Source organism: Odocoileus virginianus, chromosome 10 (assembly GCF_023699985.2).
Source record: "Odocoileus virginianus isolate 20LAN1187 ecotype Illinois chromosome 10, Ovbor_1.2, whole genome shotgun sequence".
Classification (NCBI taxonomy): Eukaryota; Metazoa; Chordata; class Mammalia; order Artiodactyla; family Cervidae; genus Odocoileus; species Odocoileus virginianus.
Genome location: NC_069683.1, coordinates 13,084,602 through 13,096,684, shown reverse-complemented (window position 1 = coordinate 13,096,684; position 12,083 = coordinate 13,084,602). Strand labels below are relative to the sequence as shown.

Genomic DNA, 12,083 nt, shown 5'->3' with positions numbered 1-12,083 from the left:
AACCAGGAGAGTTGGTCACCCTAAGAATAAACCAAGCTGCTGTCAATCGTATGGAAAAATTTGGAAAGACTAAAGCAGGAATGAGGCCTGGGATTTATTGACCTGGGGCAATTGCTTGTGATAAAGGGTAAAGGGAAGGGACAGGAAAGAAGGGGAGGAGACTGTTCCTTATTTTGCTCTGGACTCAGAAATTTAACACACTGGGTGGTAGGAATCAAGTCTGAAGCTAGGGTGAGATAACTCTGTAGCAGTACCACGAGTCATCTTAATAGGAAGCCCAGGAAGAGGAGGCTTCCCAGGTTGGTCAGTGGTAAACAATCTGCCTGCCAAGTAGGAGATGCAGTTTAGATTCCTGGGTCAAAATGATGAGCCAGTAGGAGGCTCTCCGGTTGCAATTTTATTCTGTTCTTTTGTCATCTGGTCTCATGGCACCTTGGGATAATGTACACACTTCAAGCTGAACAGTAAAGGTAGAAGCAGTATAGTGATAGAGGAGCTGTCAGCAAACAGGAGGGTTCCCAGAACAGCAACTAACCATTCACAGAACAATATCTTGGATTATTTATCTAGGATCAATTACTAGTAGTGGAATTTAGTCAATGGATTGAAACGTATGAACATTTTAAGACTCTAAAATGGCACCAAACTCAGTCCTTCTATAAAGACAGCTGTATATGTAAGGGCTAGATAAAGTCTCAACAGTATGAAACTGAATGTTTTGCTGGGCAGACATGGAGATTCCTTTCCAAAGGACTTTGAAATTTACCATCCTGTGATTTCAAGGCCTACTTTGCTTGCATCATATAATATCAGGGGATCTCATATCTTCTATTTGTTTATCACAAAGTGGGATCTTAGATGGTAGCCACATTAAAAAAAAAAAAAGCCTGTGAACTTTATGTGTTAGATACCTGGGGTGTCCCCAGCCTTCAACTCATATTTTCTCTTCCTTTCTGCACTATCATTCTTACTTAGTGCTGAGTCCATGATCTCTCATACTCACAATTTTGTAAAATCTAGGTGGGATCTAGGGGAAAAAAAGAGCCTTGAGGATATGTGCATGCACAGTGGTTAAAACCCCTGCTTTCTTGTTTTCTTGACTTCCTCTTAACTTACCCTCCATTTGCTAGGGAAATCAACAGTTAAGCTTAGTTCTTGAGTTTTCAGTTTATTATTTCAGGTAGAGATACAATCATAGTATGTTTATTCTCTATCTAGGCTCTATTTTACTCCTCGTCTCTTATACTATTTCATATCTGATCCCATTAAGATTGTGACTTGTTTCTTAGTCCCTAAATTAGATGAACTTGCTATAAATCCTTTATAGTCCAGGAAAGGAGCTCCATCTCTGCTCAGTTCATTTTAAACTAAGATTATGTTTATGTTCCCTTGTCTGTATCATTTGGAACTGGTAAACCGATGGTAACCCAATATTGTTGTTTTTCCTTAGTATAACCAGAGACTTCTGCTGATTTGGAACAGCTAAGGGCAAATCTGGAAGACTCTCAGACTGGCCAGATGGAGTCATCTATGGGAAGATGAAGCTTACATAAGACGGACAAAGTCCTTGACTCTTTCCCAAAGCAATACCACGAAGATACTATACATTCACAATAAGGCCCTCAAGCGAAGACTTCTCAGGCACTTATAAAAAGCTCCTATGAGCAAACCCTTGGTAATGTGGAAATACAGATCCTGATCCCGCCCCTAGATCATTTTGGGTAAAGTTATAACTATGGACTGAAAAAAAACCCTGGCCTATAGAGATCCACATCCAAAGGAGATTAAAGGAATAGATTTGAACAGTTACTCGGTGGAATTATTAGGAAATTAAATGCTCCTGGGGAAAAACACTGCCAGCCAATGTTGTCTTTTTAGCACTCAGAAATTACCTTCGGTGTGCAAGTAACAGACTTGAAGTTGCTAATGAAATTCCCTCAGACTGTCCTTCCCATTGAGGCTTCCTGTCACCAACCAATGAGTTAAGTTGTAAAAACCCCAATTTTCCTTTAATGTAGTTTTTGAAGGCTTAAAGTCTAGGCATTTTTCAAGATTACACTCCACCTTGCCATTTAACATGCACAGGTGGCAGTAAGCCTTTCCTCTTGCAATATTCATAATGGAACCAAAACTTTATAGGGAAAAATACCCATCTCAGGAAACTTGGAAAGACTGTGAGAGTTAAAATACTGCCTTATGAGGGAGACAAAGCAAGCCTGGGTCACAAGTTAAAACTTCACAAAGAAGAAAAAAAAAAAAAAAAACGAAAAGAAACATAACCAGGCACCTCTATTTCATAATGAATAGAACTAAAGTTTCCAGTCTCCTCTTCTTTGTCCACTCCCAGCTCAATGATATCACTATACTTGTCAAGCTCCACCTCCTGCCAAATGGACCCACTCTTTATAGAGTAGGATGGTGATGGGAAATAGCATTTGGAGTAGAAATAAACAGCAGATAATAATCCATAATTGTTTTTAATCTTGAGGATGAGTCAGCCTCAATTTATTTCCACATTTCTTCTGTCATCAGCTGTTCATTTCTTTACTTTGAAAATCACCAGATTAACACTGCCAGAGGCAGGTAGGAAAAGATCCAAGAGGACAATTCAGAGCGATCACATGGTGAGTGGCTGAGAAACCGGGAACAAAACAAACCTCAGGAAAGTCTCTTTTTTGTCCCGGCAAAGGCACCAATGTGTGAACCTAATTCACACTTTCATTATTCCAATCGGGTTATTTTTATATCAGTATAATTTTAGAATAAGACTTGGTGGGGGATTATTTATTTCCTGAGAAATTCTGTCCATCACTTGGCACACAAGATATTCAAGTAGATCTAACTTCAAAATTAATTTCAAACCAAGAAGTTATATCCCTTTGACCTCTCTTTTTTTCTTAATACTTTCACGCCTTTATTCCCTAAACTTTCCTTTTGAACAAAGAATTTCAAAGCAGAATGGCCAAACGGACATTCTAACATCCTGACCATAAGAAATGTGATCCATTTAGATGGGAACTGTCTAAACCTGGGTGAATCTCCTTTGCCCATCCATCTATCAGGGTCTTTAGACCCTCTGTAAAAGTGTAAGCTTTCTGTTTTATCTCTATTTGACTTGTCTTTTTTAAGCTGATTGAATTCCTAAACCCATTTAGCCTTTAGCGCCTACTCAGGGTTGGAAGTAGGAGATTGGAGTCCAGATATTCTCCCTGGGAGCTAGGTCCAAGTCAGCTCAATTACTGCAGACAGATTAAGATGGAGGTTTCAGACTGTCCCTCACATCCTCTTAAAAACGCACACTGCAAACTCAGATTAATAGCCATTTACTTTTGTCAGAAGACCACTCCCCAGCTGAAATTCACTCTTCACGCTTGCCTCAGATTATGCCTATATAGGTAGGAAATTAGAAAAGCTAAAAATACCATTCAAATAATTCAGGACAAATATTGCTTTCTTTTGAAATCTCTAGATAACTGCAACAAACAAAGCATCTGTCTGGCTAGATGCTGTTCTCCTCTTTGATTCTGTAAGCATGATATAAATGTCTACAACCAAGGAACTTTCAAATGAGTGAATGGTGCTAACCTGGTGTTCAGTGCATAGCAGGGGAACTGTTGGTCTTGGGGGTTTCTGTTTAGTTAATAAATTTGTAAATGAATCAAGATATTCTGGTGTTGACCAAACCCTTCTAAAACACGCAGATTATATATCAGTTTGTGACAAGTGTCCACACACTCAGTCATGCTAGACGATGGGACTGTGGAGGGGGTACTGAGAGGGGAAGTTTGTCACAGCTCCTGGAAAGCCTCCCTCCTCCCCACCTTCCACATTAACTGAAGTGAGTGAGCATCAGCTCTTGACGGATGCGATCAGCCTCCAGGTCCAAGGACTCCATGTGCTCATACTCCTCCTCGGGGGGCTGTTCCACTGGGCCAGTCACTGGAGAGGACCACACATCCATCCCGTGCTCCAGGGAGATGTTGTGGAGGACGCAGCAGGCCAGGATGATGTGGCTGGACTTCTCCGGGGAGTATTGCAGTGCCCCTTTGGATCCATCCAGGCAGCGGAATCGGGAGCAGAGCGTTCGGAAGGTCTTCTCAATCACACTGTGAGTTGCGGAATGGGCCATGTTATATCGATATTCAGCTGGAGTTTCAGGAATGTGAAGGGGGGTCATTAACCAGGTGCGGAGAAAGAAGGAACTGTCACCTGTGGGGAAGGCCCAGAGAAATCACAGACGTTTATAACTGGAATACAAAAAAAAAAAAAGCCAGGTTGCATATACAGAGAATGGACAAGAATATGTAACTGTTTCTGGAGCCAAAGCAGAGCAGGGAAACAGAGAGGGAAATAATGTGGCATAGAGAAGGCATGCCCATGTCATGAGCAGAAAGACAAGCGTCTTGGCTGGGAATATCCTCGGTTAAAACCAACATGGAAAAAAAGTTGACATGGCTAAAGAAAGCTAAGTTTGAGGGAATGTGGGACGGAGGTGAAAGCACTAGAGCAAATGAAATTCTTGAAAATTCTTTTTTTCTTTTTTTGGCCATGATATGTGACTTACGAGATCCTAGTTCCCCTACCAGAGATTGAACCTGGGCCCCCAGCAGCAGAAGCACGGAGTCCTAACCATTGGACTGCCAGGCAATTCCAGGATTTTCTAAATTCAGAGATACTGTTCTTTAATAAAAAGTTAGTAGAAATTATCACATAGCAAGCCAGTCTTTAAAATCTCCAGGGACTTCCCTGGTGGTCCAGTGACTAAGACGCTACATTCCCAATGCAGGGGGCCCAGGTTCAATCCTTGGTCAGGGAACTGGATCCCACATGCCACGACTAAGAGTTTGTATGCCACAACTAAAGATCCCCCGAGCTGCAACTAAGACCCAGAGCTGCCAAGTAAATAAACAAATATTTAAAAATAAAATAAAAGCTCTAAAGGAAAAAAAATAAGAAGAAGAAAAAAAAAATCTCTAAAGAGCAAGAGTGCAAGAGAGAAATAGGAAGTTCTGCCAGAAGACCTCGAAACATCTGTGAGGAAAAAAATCTCTAACTCTACCATTAAAATGTCAGGTCTGAAGGCACTACTAGGGGATTTCAGAGGATTTTATAGACAATAATCATTCATTCTTCCAGTGCTAAGAAGAATAAAAGTTCCAGCAGAGATCAGAACTCAGGTGTTCTGCCAGTCTAGAAATTATACTCATTAGAACCACACCTTTGTAACAGAGGAACTGATAGAATTTCACATTAACAAGGAAAGCATAAATATAATGATGCAAATAGTAACAGTCAGGGATAGGGAGATAAAATCAGAAGTCAATTGAAATAATATACACAAGGCATTTCCTTTAAATGACTTCTATATCAATGATCCTGGGAAGCACTAAAAACAAAACTGGTGGGCAGTGTCCCAGTACAATAGCACAATGTTTCTACAATGTTTAATTGTCTTGATTCACTAAATTTGGAAGGCGAAATGTCTCAGATAGAAGAACAAACCCTTAGAAATTTGAGACAAATAGACCTAAGGAATACCAGTTTGCATAACTGCTGTGTTCCTCACCCACCATCAACTTCAGTAAATAGTTATGGACTGTTCAGAGAGTGCTAGGCACTGTTCCAAATATATAGAACTCCTTTCTTTTAGGCGCTCACATTTCCAAGAACTGGGTTAACTTTAGATGCAGCTTTTTCACTAAAAGCATTACTGAGATATTGACATACAGCACTGTATTAGTTTTTATTTATTTATGGTGCACTGGGTCCTCATTGCTGTGCGCCAGCCTCCTCTAGGCCGGGGGAGCAGGGGCTACTCTCCAGTGGCGGCCTATGAGCTTCTCTTTGCAGTGGCTTCTCTTGTCGCGAAGCCCTGGCTCTAGGCACAAGGGCTTCAGCAGTTGTGGTTCCCGGGCTCTAGGGCGTAGGCTCAATACTTGTGTCATGCGGGTTTAGCTGCTCTGTGGCATGTGCAATTTTCCTGCATTAGGGACCAAACCCATGTTTCCTGCGTTGGCAGCTGGATTTCTTTACCACTGAGCCACCAGGGAAGCCCCTGGATTAACTTTAAGTATCTGAGATATCAAATATTTTCAAATTGTATATTTAGCTGATTTTTTTCCTCCTAAGTACAACCTTCTTTAATTGAACTTGTCCCTACTAAATACTGTATATAAGAAACTGATGTTGTAAGTCATAATGAAAATAATATCTATGACACTGAATACCTACTATGTAGTAGGCATCGTATTATCTCTTTTCCAATCCCAGCTCTGCCAGGCAGATATTACTGAACTCATTTTATAAATGAGAAAATAAAAATATATGTCGGCCATCCTATGATCTGTCAGGCACAGGAAGAGGAAGGAGCTAGTCAACTAAATGCTAATAATGTCAGACTCAGAGTCACTAAAACAATGGTATAATGCTGCAAGAGACAATTTTAAAAAATTTAAGATGGATGTCGAGAGATTTCCCTGGCAGTCCAGTGGTTAGGACTCTGTGTTTCCAAGGCTGGGGAGTGTGCGTTTGATCCCTGGTCAGGGCACTAAGATCCCACATGCCTCGTGGACAACAAATAAATAAATAAATAAAAAGATGAATGTGAAAACACAGAGATGCTAAATATTTGTTAAATGTCACTCTAAGAAACAGTATGAGCTTTAATTGGGTAAACATACAAGACCAGCTAGTTAGTGGTGACGTTTTATAAAATGCACCATCACCACTAACTGGTTATAATCCAGAAAGACAGACACACAGGAGGGGATTAGGATCAGAATTGCTAAACAGATTATAATTGCTTATATGATCAGTCATCCAAGAGACATTCTGGCAGAGCTTACCCGAAGCTGCTTAACAGGACTAGGTCAAGAGCTAAAGGAATAACTCAGGCTGAATTGTGTGTAGGAACAGGTACATTTAGAGAAGAAGAATTAGCTGTTGCCCTCTGAAGGGGCAGACAAGAATGAGGACGTGAAGGGATGACACCCAAGGTGAAAATATGCTCAAAAAACAAACAAACAAAAAACCCAAGGGGAAATCACAGCTAGTTCTAGGTTTAGCAAAGAACCACTCTACAAATCTGATGGTGTACTTAAGATACAATCAGTCATCTTTTTTTTTTTAACATCTTGTCATTCCTTGGAATCCTGCCAGTTTTCCCTACATGTCCAGACCAGTGTTTTCCAAACATCTATTCATTACAAATAATTTGGGGCACCGGTTAAAAATGATGATCAGATTCTTTTCTTGAAGAATCTCATTTCTGAAGTTTGAAGTGGGTCCCTTTATTTTAAACAAATTTCCCAGAGAGGGGACTTCCCTGGTGGTCCAGTGGTTAAGAATTCACTGTGCAATGCAGGGGATAAGGGTTCGATCCCTGGTCGGGGAACTCAGATCCCACACGCTGAGGGGCAGCCTGTGCACTGTTACTACTCAGCGGGCACTCTGGAGCCCACACTCCACCACTAGAGTAGAGCCCATGTACCCCGTGCCTCAACTAAGACTTGACGCAGTCAAAAATAAATAAATACGTTTTAAAAATTTCCCAGATAACTCTTTTTGATCTGGAAAATTTGTGAAACACTACAACACTATTTCACAGGTTTTCAAACTAGTTTGCCTGTTGCAGCTCATGGAAGCTTTTCAAAGGGTCTGTGTTAAAACTGAGGATACTAAAGGAATTAATTTCCATATCATCAACTTCTGTGGGTATACTTTACTTGCATCATTAGTGTCTAGCATGTGGCCTGGTACCAAAACTGGCCTTAATAAACATTTGTTAAGTGTGGTTGCAATGTTTCCATTTCTGTCAAGAGGGGAATCAGAAAAATACATAAAAATTTGTCCAAATTTTTTCTTATTTTCAACTATGTCCTGTAAACAACTGAAAAACTACTTTAAAGCCATAATTCCAACTGAATCTGGGGTCCCCAATTATGAAGGAAAAGAAAATCAGTAATGGGTACATGACCTTGAAGTCCTAGCAAAAAGACAGTCTGCCAAATACAGTAACTCCTCATCTGATTCATTCTAAAGAATCAACACAACTGGCACAGATGTTCTGTGCCTTATTTCCTCTTCTGTGAAAATGCTGACATCAGTATATAACTCCTTACAAGTGTTTATAAGGATTAAGTGAGATAATCCAAGGCAAAGTACTTACAAGACTGCCTAACTAACTTGGAAGTGCTCAGTCATTTCTAGCTGGCTTTAGAGTTAGGGTACCCAGGTGATGTCATAAGAAATCAGCTTGGAACACAAGTACTTCCCCAGCTGTGGAAGAAGAAGCTGGATGAGACATTTGCACAGTCTTTCCTTCTCTTCTTGGTATGAGTTGTATGAAAATAGGATTTAAAAATTCAGAGTAGGCAAAAGGCAGGATTAAGACAAACAGCCAGTAGGGTAATGAGAAGGTGATGAACTGACAACAGTGTGTAGGAGCAACCTGAAGAAAATCAGTTAAGTCCCAAGATGTCACCACGGTGCCCTGGCAGCTCTAAACCAGTCAGTGTGATAGCAGTCTCTTTTCACCTGGAAGGGGAAAGCGTTCTTTTTCTTCTTTTGACCACCTTGTCAGGCATGTGGGATCTTATTTCTCCGACCAGGGATCAAACCTGAATCCCACACATTGGAAGCACAGAATCTTAACCACTGGACTTCTGAGAGAGTCCCAAGGGGGGCGTTTTCTTTAACTGTCAGTAAGCACATTAAAGAAAAAAAAATTCCTGAGCATCCATTACATGTGAAACACTGTGTAATGAGCATGTGCAGTGCAGACTGGCCTTAATAAACCAGGTTAAGATTCATGGTCTTGAAAGAGAGGTCTTCTGATGCTTAATGTGCTCCTTTACCTCTTATGTATGTTGTATACAAGATAACGCCTGTCTTGTTGCTCAGAAAAAAACAGTGCTTTAAAAATAAAACAAAAAAGAAAGCTGCCAGGCTTGAGGGTTTCATCAGTGCTAACTAACTGTATTCCTCTCAGCTGTACAGTCACATCGGTTTGCACTGCTTTGTACTGAATGGGTTCTTGTTCTACTCAGATCATTAAGCCTGGCTTTCTGAGGGCACTTAGGCAGGCAGATCTGTGAAGTGAGTTTCCATAAGAACTGTGTAAATGCATTGTCTACTATCATTTTCCTACAGACATCATGGTGACAGTCACTGATGGCAAAAAGAATACATTTGCACAATACTTCAGAGTGAACTTCCATATATATTCCCTAATCCTAACAATAGATATTACTGCCCTTAACATTACTTTCACTATTTTACAGATGATAAAAATGAAGGCTCTGGGACTTCCCTGGTGGTCCAGGGGTTAACACTCCATGCTCCCAATGCACGGGACCCAGGTTCAATCCCTGGTCAGGCAACTAGATCCCACACGCCTCAACAAAGATTCCATGTACTGCAACTAAGACTGGTGAAGCCAAATAAACTCTAAAAAGTTAAGGCTCAATTGTATCTGCACTGATAAGTACTTTGGCTTTATTTAAGGGGAATTTTTGTTGTTGTTGTTGTTGCTGCTACTGTTGTTTGTGACTACAAAATACTGTTGTGATGCAAGTTCCTGTGTGTAATTTTGTTTTATGTATTTCTGAACATGTACCTCCAAGACAAATTCTTAGAAGAACTGAGTCAAATCATATGTTTTTAAATGTTAGTGTCTTTTGGGACTTCCCTGGTGGTCCAGTGGTTAAGAATCCACCTTCCAATGCTGGGAACTCGGGCTCGATCCCTGGTCCAGAAACTAAGATCTCATATGCAGAGGGGCGACTAAGCCCATGTACAGCAACTCCAGAGAAGGCCCTGTGCCTAGAGAGGCCCTCACACTGCAAGGAAGAAATTGTGTGCCCCAACTGAGACCCCCCCACACACAAAAAAAAGACCCCACACAGCCAAATAAATATTTTTTTATGTTAATAAGTGTCTTTTAAATGTTGATTTTAAAAAATTAAGGCTCAGAGAGTTCTCATCCGAGGTCGTGTTGAAAAGAGAACAGGACTGAGACTCAGGTCTACAGACCTCCATATTTCATCCTACTGTCCCAAGCATCTTTTCTTTTTTTTTTTTTTCCAAGTATCTTTTCACTATCTACAGAATGAAGCATTTATCAGACTTACCAAGAAGCCAGCTCTCTTTGTGCATCCCAGCTTCAAACTGACTGCTCAGAGAAGACTGCTGTAGCACAACACAGTCTTGCAGGCTTCCTGGCCAGCTTGTCTCCACCGTCATCAGTGCCCCTCTGATGTCACACACCATCAGGCAATTTAAAGAATGAAGACCTTTACGGTTCACATAGGAAAGGTCTTCAGCATTTGGTGCCTTGATTGCTACATGCATACAGTCAACTACCCCTATGACCCCCGGTATCCCTGCCAACCCGTAGAATTCATCCTTTAGAGCCTGCACAGAGGCTTCATCAGCTGGAAAGTGGATGAACTGTGAAGCTCTTTCCACAAGCGCTTCGGTGACGTTGGCAACACATCGACTCATAGATGCCTGACTGATTCCAATAGCGTCTCCCATCCGAGTCTGGAAGGAACCTGAGGTATAGAAGCCCAGTGCTGCAAGGATCTGTGTCTCTGGGCTAATAGCCCTGGATCTCTGAGTAGGTCTAGAAAGGCTCGCCCCCAAGAGCTCCACCAAGTAATAAATGAACTGTCGTGGAAACCCATACATGGACATCAAGTATTCATCCGTCACATCATCCAGCTTAAAGCGGTCCAATGTCCGGTGACCTCGGCCATATAGCAAGAGATCACAGTCAAGTACTGTTATTGGTATAGCCATGGTACGTGTAAATGTTGTCTCTTTCCCTCTGCTACTTTTCCTGAACTCTTCCCAGTGAAGATGCTGATGAAAGAAAGTATTTAAGGAAGTGTCAGAATTCAACAGCTAACCTTCATTTAAGTGGCTGCGGTATTTAAAATCTTCTCTCTGTAAAGGTTAAACAACAACAACAAAATCAAGACATTAGAAATCCACAAAAGACTTTAAAGTGATTCAAAGGCCACGGCAGATTCTTTTCTCAAATTCCCATTTTGTTCAAGCAATAGGTGCTATAACTGTAACTCTGGGTTTTTCTCCACTAACTCATGACCACAGGATGGGCTTGCTTTGGCTTGGAGGAGAATGGGAGTTGAGTATTGGTGGCTCATTTAGTGCCTGCCTGGTTCTTGAACTGCTTCCCTCCTAGCTCAGTTGGTAAAGAATCTGCCTGCAACATAGGAGACCCAGGTTCAATTTCTGGGTTGGGAAGATCCTCTGGAGAAGGAACCGGCAACCCACTCCAGTATTCTTGCCTGGAGAATCCTATGGACAGAGAAGCCTGGCAGGCTACAGTCCATGGGGTCACAAGAGTCGGACATGACTTAGCGACTGAACCACCACAACTTGAACTGGGAAGAGCAAAAGGTTAATGGAGGTGATGGCATAATTATTCACAAAGTAAGAGGTCTGCTCCTAAGTAGACAGGCTACGAAGCTGCTGACAGAAGTCATAACTTCTGGAAGTTATGACAGAAGTCATAACTACTCAGGACAGAGATTAGTCACGGCGGGATTCATGACACAAACCCCTCTGGCTCCACAGGATAAGTTAGGGGTAAAGAGACGCGGGGCGGGGGGCCTTCAAACCCGTCTAACAGGGAAGGGGCAAAAAAAAAAAACAAAAAAAAAAAACCCGCCCAAGACCCAGGCTTGTCGAGGCAGATTACGTACTCTTAACAAAAGGCTCTCCCCTCACCCCAAGAAACCCAAGTCGTGGGCCTGAGGGCTAGGAAGCAGAGAAGACCAGGCAGGTGGGAAGGAAGGCGCAGAAGAGGAGGCTGGGAGAGCTAGGGGCTGAGAGGCGACTCCACCTCAAAGGCTTTGAAAAGCTGACTTAGAAGTGTATACGAAAGTGTGATGGTCCCGGCCCAAGTCAGTCGAGGCCGCTCACCCACCTCTCCGCGGCTGCCAGGTTACCCGTCACACTCCCCACCCATCCACCGGGCCCGCCTCCGGAACCGGCGGCCGAAGACGAGCCGCCACGGCGCTCAGTATAGGCCCCGCCCCTCCGCGTCAGTGCCCGCC

At 42.1% G+C, this 12,083-nt stretch overlaps 1 protein-coding gene across 2 annotated transcripts; it reads right to left on the bottom strand.

Moving 5' to 3' along the window:
• Window positions 1–2,471: 2,471 nt before the first annotated feature.
• On the bottom strand, window positions 2,472–12,050 carry HARBI1 (harbinger transposase derived 1). 2 transcript variants are annotated; one of them, XM_020881809.2, is made up of 3 exons: window positions 11,954–12,050; window positions 10,131–10,947; window positions 2,472–4,209 (listed from the first exon to the last, which is right to left on the bottom strand). In XM_020881809.2, the coding sequence occupies exons 2-3, from the start codon at window positions 10,798–10,800 to the stop codon at window positions 3,830–3,832; spliced, it is 1,050 nt and encodes a 349-aa protein (XP_020737468.1). In that variant the 5' UTR covers window positions 10,801–10,947; window positions 11,954–12,050; the 3' UTR covers window positions 2,472–3,829. The 2 variants fall into 2 exon arrangements, with proteins under 2 accessions (XP_020737468.1, XP_020737471.1); XM_020881812.2 differs by lacking the exon at window positions 11,954–12,050 and adding an exon at window positions 11,730–11,939.
• Window positions 12,051–12,083: the final 33 nt, after the last annotated feature.

Bases quoted from the DNA above. Each gene is read 5' to 3' on its own strand.
- HARBI1 (XM_020881809.2), bottom strand. From the start codon at position 10,800: ATGGCTATACCAATAACAGTACTTGACTGTGATCTCTTGCTATATGGC. The intron at 4,210-10,130 runs GTAAGTCTGATA...CCTTCCCCACAG, and splicing joins CAAAGAGAGCTGGCTTCTTG to GTGACAGTTCCTTCTTTCTC.